Genomic DNA, 15,117 nt, shown 5'->3' with positions numbered 1-15,117 from the left:
CGCTACAACGAAACTGGCACACATGAGGACCGACCCAGGAAAGGAAGACCAAGAGTCACCTCTGCTTCTGAGGATAAGTTCATCCAAGTCACCAGCCTCAGAAATGGCAAGTTAACAGCAGCTCAGATCAGAGACCAGATGAATGCCACACAGAGTTCTAGCAGCAGACCCATCTCTAGAACAACTGTTAAGAGGAGACTGCGCCAATCAGGCCTTCATGGTCAAATAGCTGCTAGGAAACCACTGCTAAGGAGAGGCAACAAGCAGAAGAGATTTGTTTGGGCCAAGAAACACAAGGAATGGACATTAGACCAGTGGAAATCTGTGCTTTGGTCTGATGAGTCCAAATTTGAGATCTTTGGTTCCAACCGCCGTGTCTTTGTGAGACGCAGAAAAGGTGAACGGATGGATTCCACATGCCTGGTTCCCACTGTGAAGCATGGAGGAGGAGGTGTGATGGTGTGGGGGTGTTTTGCTGGTGACACTGTTGGGGATTTATTCAAAATTGAAGGCACACTGAACCAGCATGGCTACCACAGCATCCTGCAGCGACATGCCATCCCATCCGGTTTGCGTTTAGTTGGACGATCATTTATTTTTCAACAGGACAATGACCCCAAACACACCTCCAGGCTGTGTAAGGGCTATTTGACCAAGAAGGAGAGTGATGGAGTGCTGCGGCAGATGACCTGGCCTCCACAGTCACCGGACCTGAACCCAATCGAGATGGTTTGGGGTGAGCTGGACCGCAGAGTGAAGGCAAAGGGGCCAACAAGTGCTAAACACCTCTGGGAACTCCTTCAAGACTGTTGGAAAACCATTTCAGGTGACTACCTCTTGAAGCTCATGGAGAGAATGCCAAGAGTGTGCAAAGCAGTAATCAGAGCAAAGGGTGGCTATTTTGAAGAAACTAGAATATAAAACATGTTTTCAGTTATTTCACCTTTTTTTGTTAAGTATATAACTCCACATGTGTTCATTCATAGTTTTGATGCCTTCAGTGAGAATCTACAATGTAAATAGTCATGAAAATAAAGAAAACGCATTGAATGAGAAGGTGTGTCCAAACTTTTGGCCTGTACTGTATGTTGGTATATTTTTTTCTTTGTTTTGCAAATACCATGAAGTGACTACACAATCGTTTGATAGAGGCTTATATTTTTAAAAAAACTGTCACATCTGTTAAAACGTAAATAAATAAATACATTTTTGTTATTATTGCCCCAAGGAAATGACAAAGCAATGCTTTTTTCTTAGTCTGGACAGAGTGTATGTAGGCTATTCATTTTGCTGCCATATTAGTCAGTCAGCGGGCTTTGTTTTTAGAGTTAAGCAGCGTAATGTTAATGAATGTGAAATAATATCCATCACAAGATCACTTATTGCGCATGGATGAAGTGCATAAAAAGGGGGGGGGGCAAGATATCTAAACAATGACTGTAACTGTACAACACTGAACATACCCTCCACCCTGTCCGCGTGTTTCATTATATTTAGGTCCGTTATTAAGGTCTTTGTTGGCATCTGCTGGAGATTCAGCGCTACTACCGCATGTGTCAGGTTTCTGTCAGGCACTGTGTGGGCCACCTCACGTGACGTCATTTTGGCTGACGAAGGACCCACTAACGGCGGCTCATCGTCGGCTTCCCACAGTTTCATGGAGACTATTTAGTTTATATGAAACTTTATCCGTCTGAAATCAGAATCATCCTAACTAAGACGCCGGTAAATATTTTATTGTACAAATATATAGCTTGTTAGTAATCAAATGGACGTGATATGCATGTGAAGTGCGCACCGTCTGAAGTAATATAGCATGAAAAATGGGGGATAGCGGCAGGCAAAAGTGGCGCTTTGTATGAATGGGAACTCAGTCTGCTGAATTCAAGTTGATAAGTCAGCGGTGTAGGCTCACTGTGTGCGCTGTTGTGGCCAAGCTGAATTATTAAGGCTAAAGATAGGTAGCTTTGTGCTTCTATGGTTTTATAACAAAGGAGCTAACTTTGCAAACAAACCTACTTGATAGTTATTTAGACTTGCTAAGCGTGAAGTCCGTCTTCCTGCTTGCTAAGCTAACATTAGCATTGCTCTCCGGGTAATGACATGTAACTAACTTCAGTCACTGTGTCCAACAAGCATGCTAACCCTCTGCTAACTCTAAATGGTTATACTGCCATGAGATTATTTCGTCTCTGGAAGGTAAATCACTTTTACCACAGTGCTGCTTCCTCAACAGTGCAGCTCAGTTCAGTTTGAATACGTTACTCTGAAACAGCCAACACACCAAAACAACGACACATTTAAAAGACTGGTCATTGAAAATAAACTGGTCTTAGCATAAACACAGATACTAATGTTCACACTTAAACATCTCTCTTTGTTTTTCTCTGTGTCCCACAGTTCTAGGCCGAGCTAAGTGCTCTGTCTGCAGCCCCTGAAGAACCTTGTGGGGAAGCCAGAGAAAAGGAGCCATGTTTCTGTACAACATCACCCTGCAGCGTGCCACGGGCATCACTCATGCCATCCATGGAAACTTCTCAGGTGAGACTACTGCCCGCCTTCTTCTCCTGTGTGGCTGTGTTATCATTTTTCACTTCTGTTGTCAAATTTATTAAAAGCTACAGTAGGAAGACTACCGCTCGATGGTCAGAGAAGTTTGTATAGCAGCTGTAACTCAGTTGTCAGAGGCGGATTCTCATTCATTTTAGGGTTGGTGTAACAATACCCAGCTTCTCTTTTCCACATGGCAACGTGTCCTTGAGGAAACACCAAGCCCCAGTTTGCTCCTGATGTGTGTGAAAAAAGTTAACTTGTACAGAGTTGTAATTAATCTTCTTCTGTCTGTTGAAATTTCTGTCTTTTAAAATGCATACTTTTGTGTTTCTGTGTTGGGATCTATTTATCAAATGCTCATGCATTACTTTTTAAGTGCTGGTGGTGAGTTTTCAACGTGTCATTTTCCCCATGTATTTTCTCTAAGAGAATGCAACACCTCTGAATGTTTTTCTGCAGTTGATAGCTGAAATGTGACAAATGCTGAATGCTGAAAAGAGATGTTTTTGTCTTTGTAGGAACCAAGATGCAGGAGATTGTTGTTTCCAGGGGAAAAATCTTGGAATTATTGCGGCCAGATGCCAACACAGGAAAGGTGCACACTTTGCTCACAGTGGAGGTGTTTGGCATCGTTAGATCCCTGATGGCCTTCAGACTAACTGGAGGAACCAAAGGTACGTAGCCAAGGGTGCATGCACTACTAACATGGATTATAAAAGAAACTACTCTAAATGTGTTTTTTTCCCTCGGATGGATTTTCATGAAATAGATTTCCATATGTGCAGAGTTATACATTGGTTTGACATTCCTCTGTGGAAGGGAAAGGGTTTCCCTCTTCAACCAGAATTTTATTACCTCAGTGATTTAAAAAATGATAAAGTGTAAGGGGGAAAAAGTGTATTTACTACCTTTGTGTTTTATATTTATCTATGTTCTTGTGTTTGTAGACTACATTGTTGTTGGGAGTGACAGTGGTCGTATTGTCATCCTGGAATATCACCCATCGAAAAACCAGTTTGAGAAGATCCATCAGGAAACATTTGGGAAGAGTGGCTGCCGGCGCATCGTCCCTGGACAGTTCCTGGCTGTCGACCCAAAAGGCAGAGCTGTTATGATAGGTACAAACTAATATCCAAGAGTTAAAATGTTTGTATAAATCTAATGGTTGAACCAAACAAGCTAAATTACAGTATGTGCTTGTGGTGATGTTACACAGACAGATGAGGTTAGTATACCTCTACAACACAGTAAAATGTGTCAGTATTATACTGTAATCTTTTATCGAACACCTCTTACATACATATGTTAGAAAGGATTTATTAGTGCAGTTCAATAAAACATTAAGTTAAGCGTTTTGGATGCCTTGTCTTTTTCCTGTTTAGGAGCTATAGAGAAGCAGAAGCTGGTTTATATTCTGAACAGAGACGCAGCTGCCAGACTGACCATCTCCTCTCCACTGGAAGCCCATAAAGCAAACACACTGGTCTACCATGTAGTGGGAGTCGATGTCGGCTTTGAAAATCCCATGTTTGCCTGTCTGGAGATGGACTATGAGGTAAGGTCAAGAAAAGAACATTAAGCCTTTAACATAATGCAGCATTCTCACTCCCAGCTCGTCACATATTGCAGCCTGGTCAGCGGACTTTCACATCTACATATTACCTGCTAGGTATCTTGGGTGTGTCAGTTGTTGATGACCTGGAGCGCCATGTCAAGTTACATGCATTGTGTTTTTAAAAATACACGTTTATTTTCCCAGGAAATGTACAGTTTCTGTTTGTTAGATACATACAGTCTTTTTCAAAATAAACTTACTTAGATACAACACAGAGTATTAACGTTTATTTCCCTGTGTTACAAACGCACGTGGCTAGCTTTAGGCAAACAAAAGCACGTGGTTAGAAAAAAACGCCATGGTTTGGCTCTACATTCGTACAGGAAGCAAACACCAGGCTCCTGGGTGAAAGTCTGGTGTTGTGGGACCTGCCCAGACTTTCCAGCTTCTTAAATTACAGTGTTGTCCTGTGGCGTTATAAATGGACACCGCCTGATGGTGTAACATACCGCATCTGTGTATGACATAGAAATCCATGACCGAGTGGATTTTACTACGTCTGAATGAGAATGGGTTGGATAATGCAAACTGTTGGTGTTGTTGATGTGATGAGTTTGTCATGTCTCTTCTCTGACAGTCACTGGAGAAAGATTTAACACCTCTGATCTCAGCACATATATTTGATTTTCAAGCACCATTGGTAACAAACATTGTTGCCCACCCTGATGCTTTTTTCAAAAAACATTTTTACTCTTTTGTTATTTAATGTTATAAGCCGCCACCACTCACATAGTGTCTGGGAGTGGGGCTATACTGCATCTAACATAGGACTCATTTTGAAAACCTCTGATCCTTTTTGCTGATATTTGCTCTTTACAGGAAGCTGACAATGACCCGACAGGAGAGGCTGCCGCCAACACGCAGCAGACACTCACCTTTTACGAGCTGGATCTCGGCTTGAATCATGTGGTGCGCAAGTACAGTGAAGCATTAGAAGAGCATGGAAATTTCCTCATCACCGGTAAGCATTTGTGCACATGAGGTTGCACACTCCAGTAATCAGTTGCTACAATAGTTGTCAGGAAGGAAAGCATACACCCAGCTGACAGTCATGGTTGGAGACTGTTAAAAATGGAGCCAGGGACAGGCAGGTGTGTCAAAACACACTAAGAGGAGACAGTAGAAACAAAACTTAGAAACATTTAGAGTCTGCAAGGTTTTAGTAGGGATGGACCGATTGTGAAATTCTGGGCAAATATCAGTATTGATGTTTAAAATAACAATTTGACCGATATCGGATGCCAGTGTTTTATTGTTGAGTTTGGAATTTCTTCCACCTTTTGTGCCAAGGAACCAGCAGTAGCTCGTGGCGAAATTGGGTGGGAGGGCTAAGCATTAGGCCTATGGCCTATACTGATCAATAGTTCAGCTGCAGCAACAGTAACATCACACCCAGATACAGTACCAGGCTACAGCAACAATGCACTACAACAAAACTAGAGAATTAGGCTAACTACAAAAATGTTCTGATGCCAAAAGCTCTCTCTGTCTCGCTCTTGCTGGCTTGTTGGCTCGCTCACACACACACACACACACACACACATACACACACACTGACTATTTTCGGCTGTACACACAGATAAGAAAGGTAAGGAAAGGAGTAATGCTCCTTCAATAAGAGGTTAGGGCTTGGGCCTACCTTATTTGAAGAGAAGCTCACATCGACGGCCTTTCTGTGATGCAAACAGGTTAATCACCAAGTCATTTAAGTCTGATGATGTATGGATGAGGTCCTGCTCGATAGACAGCATTTAAAATAATCCACCTCGTTCAGCATGATGCTAACGCAGTTCGCAGAATTTGATTTGTTTTCATAAGAACCAGTATACGGGCATTGCTGTTAGATAATGTACATTGTTGGTTTACAAAGTATTATAAGTACCCACATTGAAGTGTTGTTGGTGTGATGAGTTTGTCATGTCTCTTCTCTGACTAACACTGGAGAAAGATTTTACACCTCTGATCTCAGCACGAGTTGACCAATGCAGTAACCCGCATTTAAGAGTGAGGCAAAGTAGTAAAGGGAAACCTTAGATTGGAAAACAGAGCCCATCCTGCTTTTGGATTCCAGCTGTTTTCACTGTAGTCGTCATCATTTTGAAAAGAAACTTATTCCACTGAACGCTCCTCTCTGTCTAGTTCCTGGTGGTTCAGACGGGCCCAGTGGAGTTCTGATCTGCTCTGAAAACTACATCACTTACAAGAATTTTGGAGACCAGCCCGACATTCGCTGTCCCATCCCACGACGCAGGGTGAGTCCTAAATACAGAAATATGTCATGAAAAACAGCTATATCTTTGCTACACAGTCAACTGTAAGGCACTTTGCCATGTGGACTCTCTGAGTGTCTTTACGACAGCTTCCTACGAACATAGCATGAAAATGTTGACTGTTAGGATTTCAGCTATAATTAATGACTTGTGATGTTGTAATCCAGTACTAATATTTCAAATGGAAGGATGTTTATTCATGTATATTTGGAAGCTGTGCTATAATTCAAGTCACTACACCCACTTTAATTATTTTTCTATGCATCTGTGTCAGGTCACGTTTTGTCTCTGCATGCACATTTATTTATAATCTGCTCCCCTTCCCTCCTCCTTTCCTCATCTGTCTCTTCCTGCAGAATGACCTAGATGACCCGGAGCGCGGCATGATATTTGTTTGCTCAGCCACCCACAAGACAAAGTCCATGTTCTTCTTCCTGGCCCAGACAGAGCAGGGAGACATCTTTAAGGTTACCCTGGAAACAGATGAAGAAATGGTGAGCAGATTTGAAGGACAGATAGAGGGTCCTACCTCTGTAGTGTTGTCTTTTTCACTTCTTCATGTGACATGACAATTATAAATCAGTTTTACAGTAAAACAAACTGTGAAGCCAAATCCGTTTTCAACAGGTGCTGCATACCCCCCATCTGTAATGTAAAGCAGAAAACCAACAACAATCACGTAGTTACAAGTAGTCATTAAGTGGTTATCTGTGGATTTATTCATCAGGTAAATGTTTGGCACTAAGGTGTGTGTTTTAAAGGGGTCTGTTTTTTTTCCTCAGGTCACAGAAATCAGGCTGAAATACTTTGACACAATCCCTGTGGCAACAGCCATGTGTGTACTGAAGACCGGCTTCTTGTTTGTGTCTTCAGAGTTTGGAAACCAGTAAGTCATTTTTTCAACTTCAGTTCCTCTTCTCCCCTCTTCATGTTAATTTGAATTACCTTTTAATGGAATATAGCTTTCAATTAGAGATGCTGGGTTTAACCAGTTTTGCCATAACCACGGTCACATTATGCCACTGTTCCATAATGGTATAATTTATAATGTACAGGTTACATGTCCTGATTCCCAAAGCGTTCCCCTATAAAAACAAATCTTGGGAGCCAAGTTGTTTGTGTTTGTAGTGAAATCCCTTCTCACAAGTCCGGAACGTGTGTGTGTGTGTGTTTGCTGGTTTGTTGCGTGTGTGAGAGAGTTGTACCACTCACCTGAAGTTGAGAAAAGAGCTGTCAAACTGTCACATTAAACTGACATTCCAGCGTCATATCCACCAAACAAAAAAGCCTCAAATCAGTAGTGTGGGAGCATTTTGGATATCTACAAAATGACCAGGGAGTTTTAGAAGATGAATACTAATTAGCAAAATGTGCCTTCGAAAAGTGACTTCAAAGGGGTCCCACATCTTTAAGATAATCCTGCACCACCATTTACCCAAGTCAATATATACAACATAGCGAGCTAATGTACCAAGCTGGACCCAAAAAAGTTAAAATAACCCCAGGAGTAGTTAACTATGTGTTACTGTTCACTATAGTTTTCTTGCAGGGATATCATATTTCCTGTGGGGGCCTGTAGAAGGGTCTATCATTTGTGAAACTGGGATATTTCCTCTGACAATAATCAAAATGTCATATTGTGACATCAAGAGCTTAAATGTGGCCTGCTCTTAAATGACGGGACACAGAATAAAATAATTTCATGTGGCACTTTATTCCCCGACTGAACTAGAACAGTGTAAGGACAGCATTAAAATTGTAACTGAGCAAAGCATGAGCATGACCTGAGCGCCACTGAACAGCCTTGCGGTTAAATCAGATGTTCCTCAGGACGAAATCACATTCTGTGTCACCAGAAAAAATGCGGGGATAATTGCTTTGTGAGAAAATTATATCTGATGCACAGGGAAAGAATTGATTAAAAGTTTGTTGTGCATTTATGCCCGGAGCACACTGAGTGCTGCTCCCTCCTGGTCTCAAAGTCATTATGAATTAATAGTTTTTTAGATTGTCAAAATTTAATTTCACACACAATGCTAGTACTAGGCTTGCTAGCAAAACAGAGAAAGCACATAATGCTATTCTATAATCAGCAACCTTATAATGCCCCTGATAAAGAAGTTAGGCGGTCCTACATCAGTTAACTTTCATTTAAATCAGTCAATTTTCAATTAAATCATCCTGATGTAAAGCATACATTACCTTGACTTTACATGCGGGGTACTCCGTGCAGAAGGCTTTTGGCTGTACCCAGGAAAATATCCTCAAAGCTTGGCCCAGAATTCCTGTCTGTTTAACTTTTGCTTTATATCTCTTGCTCTGTTTTTTCTCTCAAAACCCCTTCGCTTGTTTCCTCAGTTACCTTTACCAGATTGCCCACTTGGGTGATGATGATGAGGAGCCTGAGTTCTCCTCTGCGATGCCACTGGAGGAGGGAGACACCTTCTTCTTTCAACCCCGCCCTCTCAAGAACCTGGTGCTGGTGGATGAACAGGAGAACTTGTCACCCATCATGTCCTGCCAGGTCAGTGGGTGTGAGTGTGTCTTTGCTGGCACTTGTTATACACCTGGGCCTCACATATACCTGGGGGCTGTATTGCTGTAATAAAATGTCTTATTTGAATAGATTTGAACAGCGCCTTTTGTCTGTGGCTCACTGTGTGCTCCCTACCCGACAGATTGCTGATTTGGCCAATGAAGATACACCACAGTTGTACGTCGCCTGTGGACGAGGACCCCGGTCTACTCTGAGGGTCCTTAGACATGGACTGGAGGTATACAGACACACACTTAACAACACAACATGTAACATGCATGCAGGCAAGGACAGATGTACGCACACTGCTGACTGAAAAGTGATGAGTTTGTTCATGTCTCTTCTCTGAATAAAAGCTGAAGAGTCTGTCAAATGCTCTGATTTTAGCTCAAACAAAATCTGGTGTTTTTATATCATCCACCCTCAACATGTCAGCTTTCGTCACTTGCTGCTTACAAATGTATCATCAAACAATCACTGGTTGTATGCTGCTTGCTGGTTGGCAGCCATTTCTAGCTTTGTATCTGACAACATCCCACCTGTGAGTAAACACACAAAGCTCTGCAGCAGGGCTTTCAGAGATGGTGTGTTTCTCCAATTACATGTGTCCTGTGCTCAGTACATATCAATGAGTGGAACATGTACAGTCAAGTGTATTTTGTGAAAAACTAGATGAGATGTAATTCATATATATTTTCTGTGTAGTGAAGCAGACCTCAGAACATGCTTGGATCAAGCTCTTACATTATCATGATATATCATGTGGTCTTGAACTTTAAATCCTCTTGTTCCCTCCTTATCTTTCTCTATCAGGTATCAGAGATGGCTGTGTCTGAGCTGCCCGGTAACCCCAACGCTGTGTGGACAGTACGCAGACATGTGGACGGTAATAATTATTACAGACACCTTTTTTCCAACTTGACTATTGGCTGTGTGAACGTTCCAAAGCCCTACTGAAGGAGCATTTTACCTGCACAAAATGAGCACCAACCATTAGCTACAGAGCAATCACCTTTATAAATAGGAGAATACAGTAAGTGCAAGGTGTTAAGCAGATGTGTAAGACCTCATCTGCCTGTGGGAAACATTTTGAATGCATTTTTAGAACACAAATGTTACTAGGGGTGTAAATCACAAGCTTCTTTACGATACGATGGAATATCCATTCTTTGGACACGGGAAAGTTAATGATATTTATTCATGTTTCATTTTGCATTGATCATCAGTGTGTATTACAAGTCTTTATGAATGTGGTATTCTTTGAATGGCCAGTGCTAATTACCTCTCAGATCACTCAGATGTGTGACTGTTTTTTTCTCATGTGTTTGTGTCTTTGCAGTTTCCAGATCTTTCCTGGCATTTATTCATCATATTTAGCCTCAGCACAGCTCCATCAGCATGATTTTTTTTTAATCATTACCTCTTTGTCTTTATTTCCTTTTTCCATCAGATGAGTTCGATGCCTACATCATAGTGTCTTTCGTGAATGCTACTCTGGTTCTGTCCATCGGTGAGACTGTAGAGGAAGTGACAGACTCTGGATTTCTGGGAACAACACCCACTCTCTCCTGCTCCCTGCTCGGTGAAGACGCCCTGGTGCAGGTGTGTGTAATCATCCTCATTTGTACCTGTTGTGATACTGAACAATGGTAAATACGGACGTGATTTCAACAATGGAGTCAACCCACCACTTACTTTCTTTCCATCTTATTTCCTCTTCTCGTTCCCTCCCTGTTATCCATACAGGTGTACCCAGACGGTATTCGCCACATCCGAGCAGACAAGCGTGTGAATGAGTGGAAGACTCCCGGTAAAAAGACCATTGTCCGCTGTGCTGTGAACCAGCGACAGGTCGTTATCGCACTCACTGGAGGAGAGCTGGTCTACTTTGAGATGGACCCGGTAAGAAAATAAATGTTTTTTTCCCAGCATTTCATATCTCGTGCTACTTTAACCCCATATTTAAAAAGTCACAGATTTCAGCGGAATGTCAGAAGGATTTAAAGGGCACACCTATCACGGCAGGCCTCAAACCAAAGATCAGTTCATTTTCATTTTTTAGCTCAACATTTTTTACAAAATGCTAATGCATTTCATTTCTTTGACACCAGTTAACAGAATGTTACTGACACTGTCATTGTCACATGTAGTGACTCACTCAAAACTTGCTACTATAACCATACTCTGACATTCTCTGTAAAAATCAAACATTATGAGCTGCACCTACTTTGTATTTACTCAAATGTGACTGAAACAGACATTGAAAACTAAAACTAAGTCAGTCACTGGTACCATATTAAACACGGGAAAGAACTGAAATGACTGACAATCTGTGTAGTAATACTGTTTTCTCTCTTTGTCTCCTTCTTTTTCCTCTCTCCAGTCGGGCCAGCTGAATGAGTACACCGAGCGGAAGGAGATGTCTGCAGATGTGGTTTGTATGAGCTTGGCCAATGTTCCACCTGGTGAACAACGTTCGCGATTCCTGGCCGTGGGACTTGTTGACAACACTGTCCGAATCATTTCCCTGGACCCTTCGGTATGAACAAAAACACACCCTGACACATTAAAATGAAATGTTCTGTGATGCTAATCCAGTCTAAGGTGTAAAAAAATCAATTGTTGTCAGTTGAGTGAAGTAGTAAATCATTTTTGATCTGCATTAGAATAAGTGATAATGGAAATGATAAATAGACTGCGCCTTTTATAAGTCATCCGACCACTCAAAGGGATTTTTACACTACGATTCACATTCACTCATTGACACACACATTCATACACTGGTGGCTGAGGCTACCATACAACGTGCCACCTGCACACTCACACACAGATGGAACAGCCATCGGGAGCAGTTGGGGGTTTAGTATCTTGATTAAAGATATTTTGACATCCGGGGAGGGTTAGGGTTAGAGCCGGGGACCAACCCGCTGATCTTCTGATTAGTTGACGCCCTGCTCTACCTCCTGAACCACAGCTTTCCCAGGTGTTATAACACACCAGCCTCTTGTTTGAAATAATGTGTTCAAAATTACGTAGGAAAGAAGCAAGCATTCTCAAAATAAATCCCTTCGAAAGGTGCACGGCCAAAAACAGCGAAAAAGGGAAAAATGCCAGCACTCGCAAATGTCCTTTTGGTAAATTTAATAAACCAACTTGGGTGGCAGTACCAGAAACACAGATGTTTCGACAGAAAGTCTTCTTCAGTGTGAATCCCCCACAGCCCAAACTGCTTGGTTGGTTTCTTCCCAGGTCAGTAGCAAGTGATATCCATGCTGGTTAAAATAACAGTGACACCATGCTCCGGGGAAACGCTTGGCTCAACGGGCACTCTCAGGGACTCTCCCTGCTCCTAATGGTGACCAGTGAAGCAGCCTTTGCCCTTTAAGTGATTGCTTTTAGGTTCATTAGAGAGACTTGCTTCAGGGTCAGACACAGACAGAATAATAATAATAGTTGACCAGTCTGACCTTTCAACCCAAGAAATGATTAAACTATTACCTTAACTTCTAACACACAAGGCTGAAAGAGCTGAGCAGCCACACATGTTGCTAATACTCCGTGCTCAGTATTACCCATTTACCTTTCTTAGTTAAGTAGCACTCTGTGTTAGTGAGAGTTTTTGGGGGCTAAGACTGATGAATATTCCGAAGAAGAAAAGGTTTTTATTTGTCCATTCAAGTGTAAAATTACAGAATTAATTGAATGATAAAATAGACTTATTTTCAAAATATATGGTACACTTTTAAGTATTAAAACAAGTATGACTTGTGAGGTGCAGCTTAATATTTCAGTGAGAATGTGGTGCATGCTTAGGGCTGTCATGATAACTTCTTCTGTTGGACAATATATATATTGCACTGATACAATGATAATGTATAAGCATAGTAATACAAGCAGCAAAAACACACTTAGGCACTGTTTACAAGTCTTATAATGGTTGGGAAATCCCTGCTGTTTATTCTGGGATCGTGTTGGCCAAAATGTTGGTGACATTGTTATGTAAACAAATGTGCATGTAAACAAAACTGGCAATATTGTATCCTACGTGTATATATGTGCACGTGACTTCGATCATTTTTGCTTGCCTCGATAAGTTAGAATAGAATAGAAGACTTTATTGTCATTGTGGCAGAGCAAACAACGAAATTGGAGATGCAACTCCGCTTGGTGCATAGAGAGCCAAAAGCAGCTGCGCCCATGCACGCCGCCAATAACATAATTAATAAGATTTCCTTGATACCAAGGCCTTTATCAATTCTGCCTATCGGCCAGATTATTTCAGTTCCCTTATTGGGTACTATCAATTTGTGATATTTTTAGTGTCTTTCCTCTGAGTGTGAACGCAGTGTGTGGTGTGTATACATTTAAAAATTTAAAAAAACAAGTACATTTTTCTTTCATTCAGAAACAGAATTGTTTCTTTTGTATGTATGAATTTATAACTATACTATTACATTTTGTATTTTACAAGGAGCTGTTTTTGTATTATAAGCTGCTAAAGAGACACCCAAGAAAATGTCATTCAGATGTAGCTCTACCCTTTTTTTTTTTTTTAAAGTTAAAAAGGTCATATTTTACGATGTTAGTTTTAAAAAATGAAATATTTTGAGAATCAAGGAAGTTTCTCTTGCATTTGTATTTGTGCTGTATCAAAAACGTACTGGACCATGACAGCACTGTCGTATCAAACCAAATTATTATGAATTTTGTCACCCAGTACATCCCTTCTACATATTTATGTGTTAACACTGAATGTTGGCACCCTTTGTGTGTTGAAAGAGTTTAACCCTTTGCGTCTCTGTGGTGTTCAGGACTGCCTGCAGCCGCTGAGTATGCAGGCTCTGCCCGCCCAGCCAGAGAGTCTCTGTATTGTTGAGATGGGAGGCGTCGAGAAACAGGATGAACTTGGAGAAAAGGGAACCATCGGCTTTCTCTACCTCAACATAGGGCTTCAGGTAAATGTTGTTTTTAATTCGCAGACAGAAGAGGCACAGATAAGACAGTCCTTTAATTCAATGCATTTTATTTACAGTGCCCAATATTACAAATCACAGTTTGCCTCAGGGAGCTTTACAACATAAGGTGGTCATATCTACATTAGCATCGGCTCAGATGGATCTTGTACTTAGTGATCCAAGAGGAAAACTCTGAATAAAACTCTCTGTCATGAAGGTCATCCAGCAAGAATATTATGGCTGGATTTTGCACTTTTCAATAAGTTAATATTCTGAATCCCCAGTTATTGTTCTAAGAATATTTGCAGAAGCCCATGATATCTAATCAGAAGTTCAAGCAAACAGTTACTCACAATCCAGAGCAGAGGTCTGGAGGAATACCATGCACTTATGTTAATTGACATAGAAAATATTGTTTATTGACATTTATTTTTCAATTGTTCATTTATTATTAGTGAGGGCTTATGTGACAATATGAATATGTTAGGATACAGATTGTAAATTGTGTGTTTGTGTTTGATCCCCTTCCTCAGAACGGTGTGCTGCTGAGGACTGTGCTGGACCCAGTGACTGGTGACCTGTCAGATACCAGAACACGCTACCTGGGTTCACGACCTGTCAAACTCTTCAGAGTCAGGATGCAGGGACAGGAAGCTGTATGTGACTTAAACATTTACATATAATCAATACACACAAAAAAGGCTGATATAACTACAACCTAATTACAAAATGATACATCAGTTTGCGCTCAAACAAGTATGAAATTGAAACTCTTTTTGCTGCTGATTAGCCAAAATGTTGATGAGTTTTTGTCATGTTGAATGTCGGACAATCATGTGATGAATCTGAATTGGCTGCACCTCTTCTCTGTGACAGGTGCTGGCAATGTCCAGTCGCTCCTGGCTCAGCTACTCGTACCAGTCTCGCTTCCATCTGACCCCTCTGTCATATGAGACCCTGGAGTATGCCTCTGGCTTTGCCTCCGAGCAGTGCCCTGAAGGTATCGTGGCCATTTCCACCAACACACTGAGGTAAGGATACACACTGCAACAGCTACACATGTTTGCATAAACCTTTGGCAGTCTGAAGCCCCCTTTCCACTGCACATAAAAAAACCTGCTGACACCCGTCACAACATCTGGCTATTTAATGTAATGGTAAATGTTACTATCGTCATTCACACACTGG

General features: G+C 41.4%; 1 protein-coding gene across 1 annotated transcript in view; it reads left to right on the top strand.

Moving 5' to 3' along the window:
* The first annotated feature begins 1,601 nt into the window (after positions 1-1,601).
* Positions 1,602-15,117, top strand: part of sf3b3 (splicing factor 3b, subunit 3) — a 35,515-nt gene continuing 21,999 nt past the window's right edge. Inside the window, exons 1-18 of the mRNA XM_033635337.2 lie at positions 1,602-1,725; positions 2,401-2,541; positions 3,072-3,227; positions 3,501-3,671; positions 3,936-4,108; positions 4,988-5,129; positions 6,308-6,420; positions 6,795-6,932; positions 7,221-7,324; positions 8,797-8,962; positions 9,117-9,212; positions 9,788-9,860; positions 10,425-10,576; positions 10,721-10,876; positions 11,358-11,513; positions 13,786-13,929; positions 14,463-14,585; positions 14,806-14,960. Coding sequence (XP_033491228.1) covers positions 2,472-2,541; positions 3,072-3,227; positions 3,501-3,671; positions 3,936-4,108; positions 4,988-5,129; positions 6,308-6,420; positions 6,795-6,932; positions 7,221-7,324; positions 8,797-8,962; positions 9,117-9,212; positions 9,788-9,860; positions 10,425-10,576; positions 10,721-10,876; positions 11,358-11,513; positions 13,786-13,929; positions 14,463-14,585; positions 14,806-14,960 — 2,288 coding nt within the window. The 5' untranslated portion in view covers positions 1,602-1,725; positions 2,401-2,471. The remainder of the gene's footprint in view (positions 1,726-2,400; positions 2,542-3,071; positions 3,228-3,500; positions 3,672-3,935; positions 4,109-4,987; positions 5,130-6,307; positions 6,421-6,794; positions 6,933-7,220; positions 7,325-8,796; positions 8,963-9,116; positions 9,213-9,787; positions 9,861-10,424; positions 10,577-10,720; positions 10,877-11,357; positions 11,514-13,785; positions 13,930-14,462; positions 14,586-14,805; positions 14,961-15,117) is intronic.

This window comes from Epinephelus lanceolatus, chromosome 5 (genome assembly GCF_041903045.1).
Source record: "Epinephelus lanceolatus isolate andai-2023 chromosome 5, ASM4190304v1, whole genome shotgun sequence".
In the NCBI taxonomy this organism is placed as follows: Eukaryota; Metazoa; Chordata; class Actinopteri; order Perciformes; family Serranidae; genus Epinephelus; species Epinephelus lanceolatus.
The sequence above is the reverse complement of the archived record's forward strand: the minus strand, read 5'-3'. Positions and strand labels throughout refer to the sequence as shown.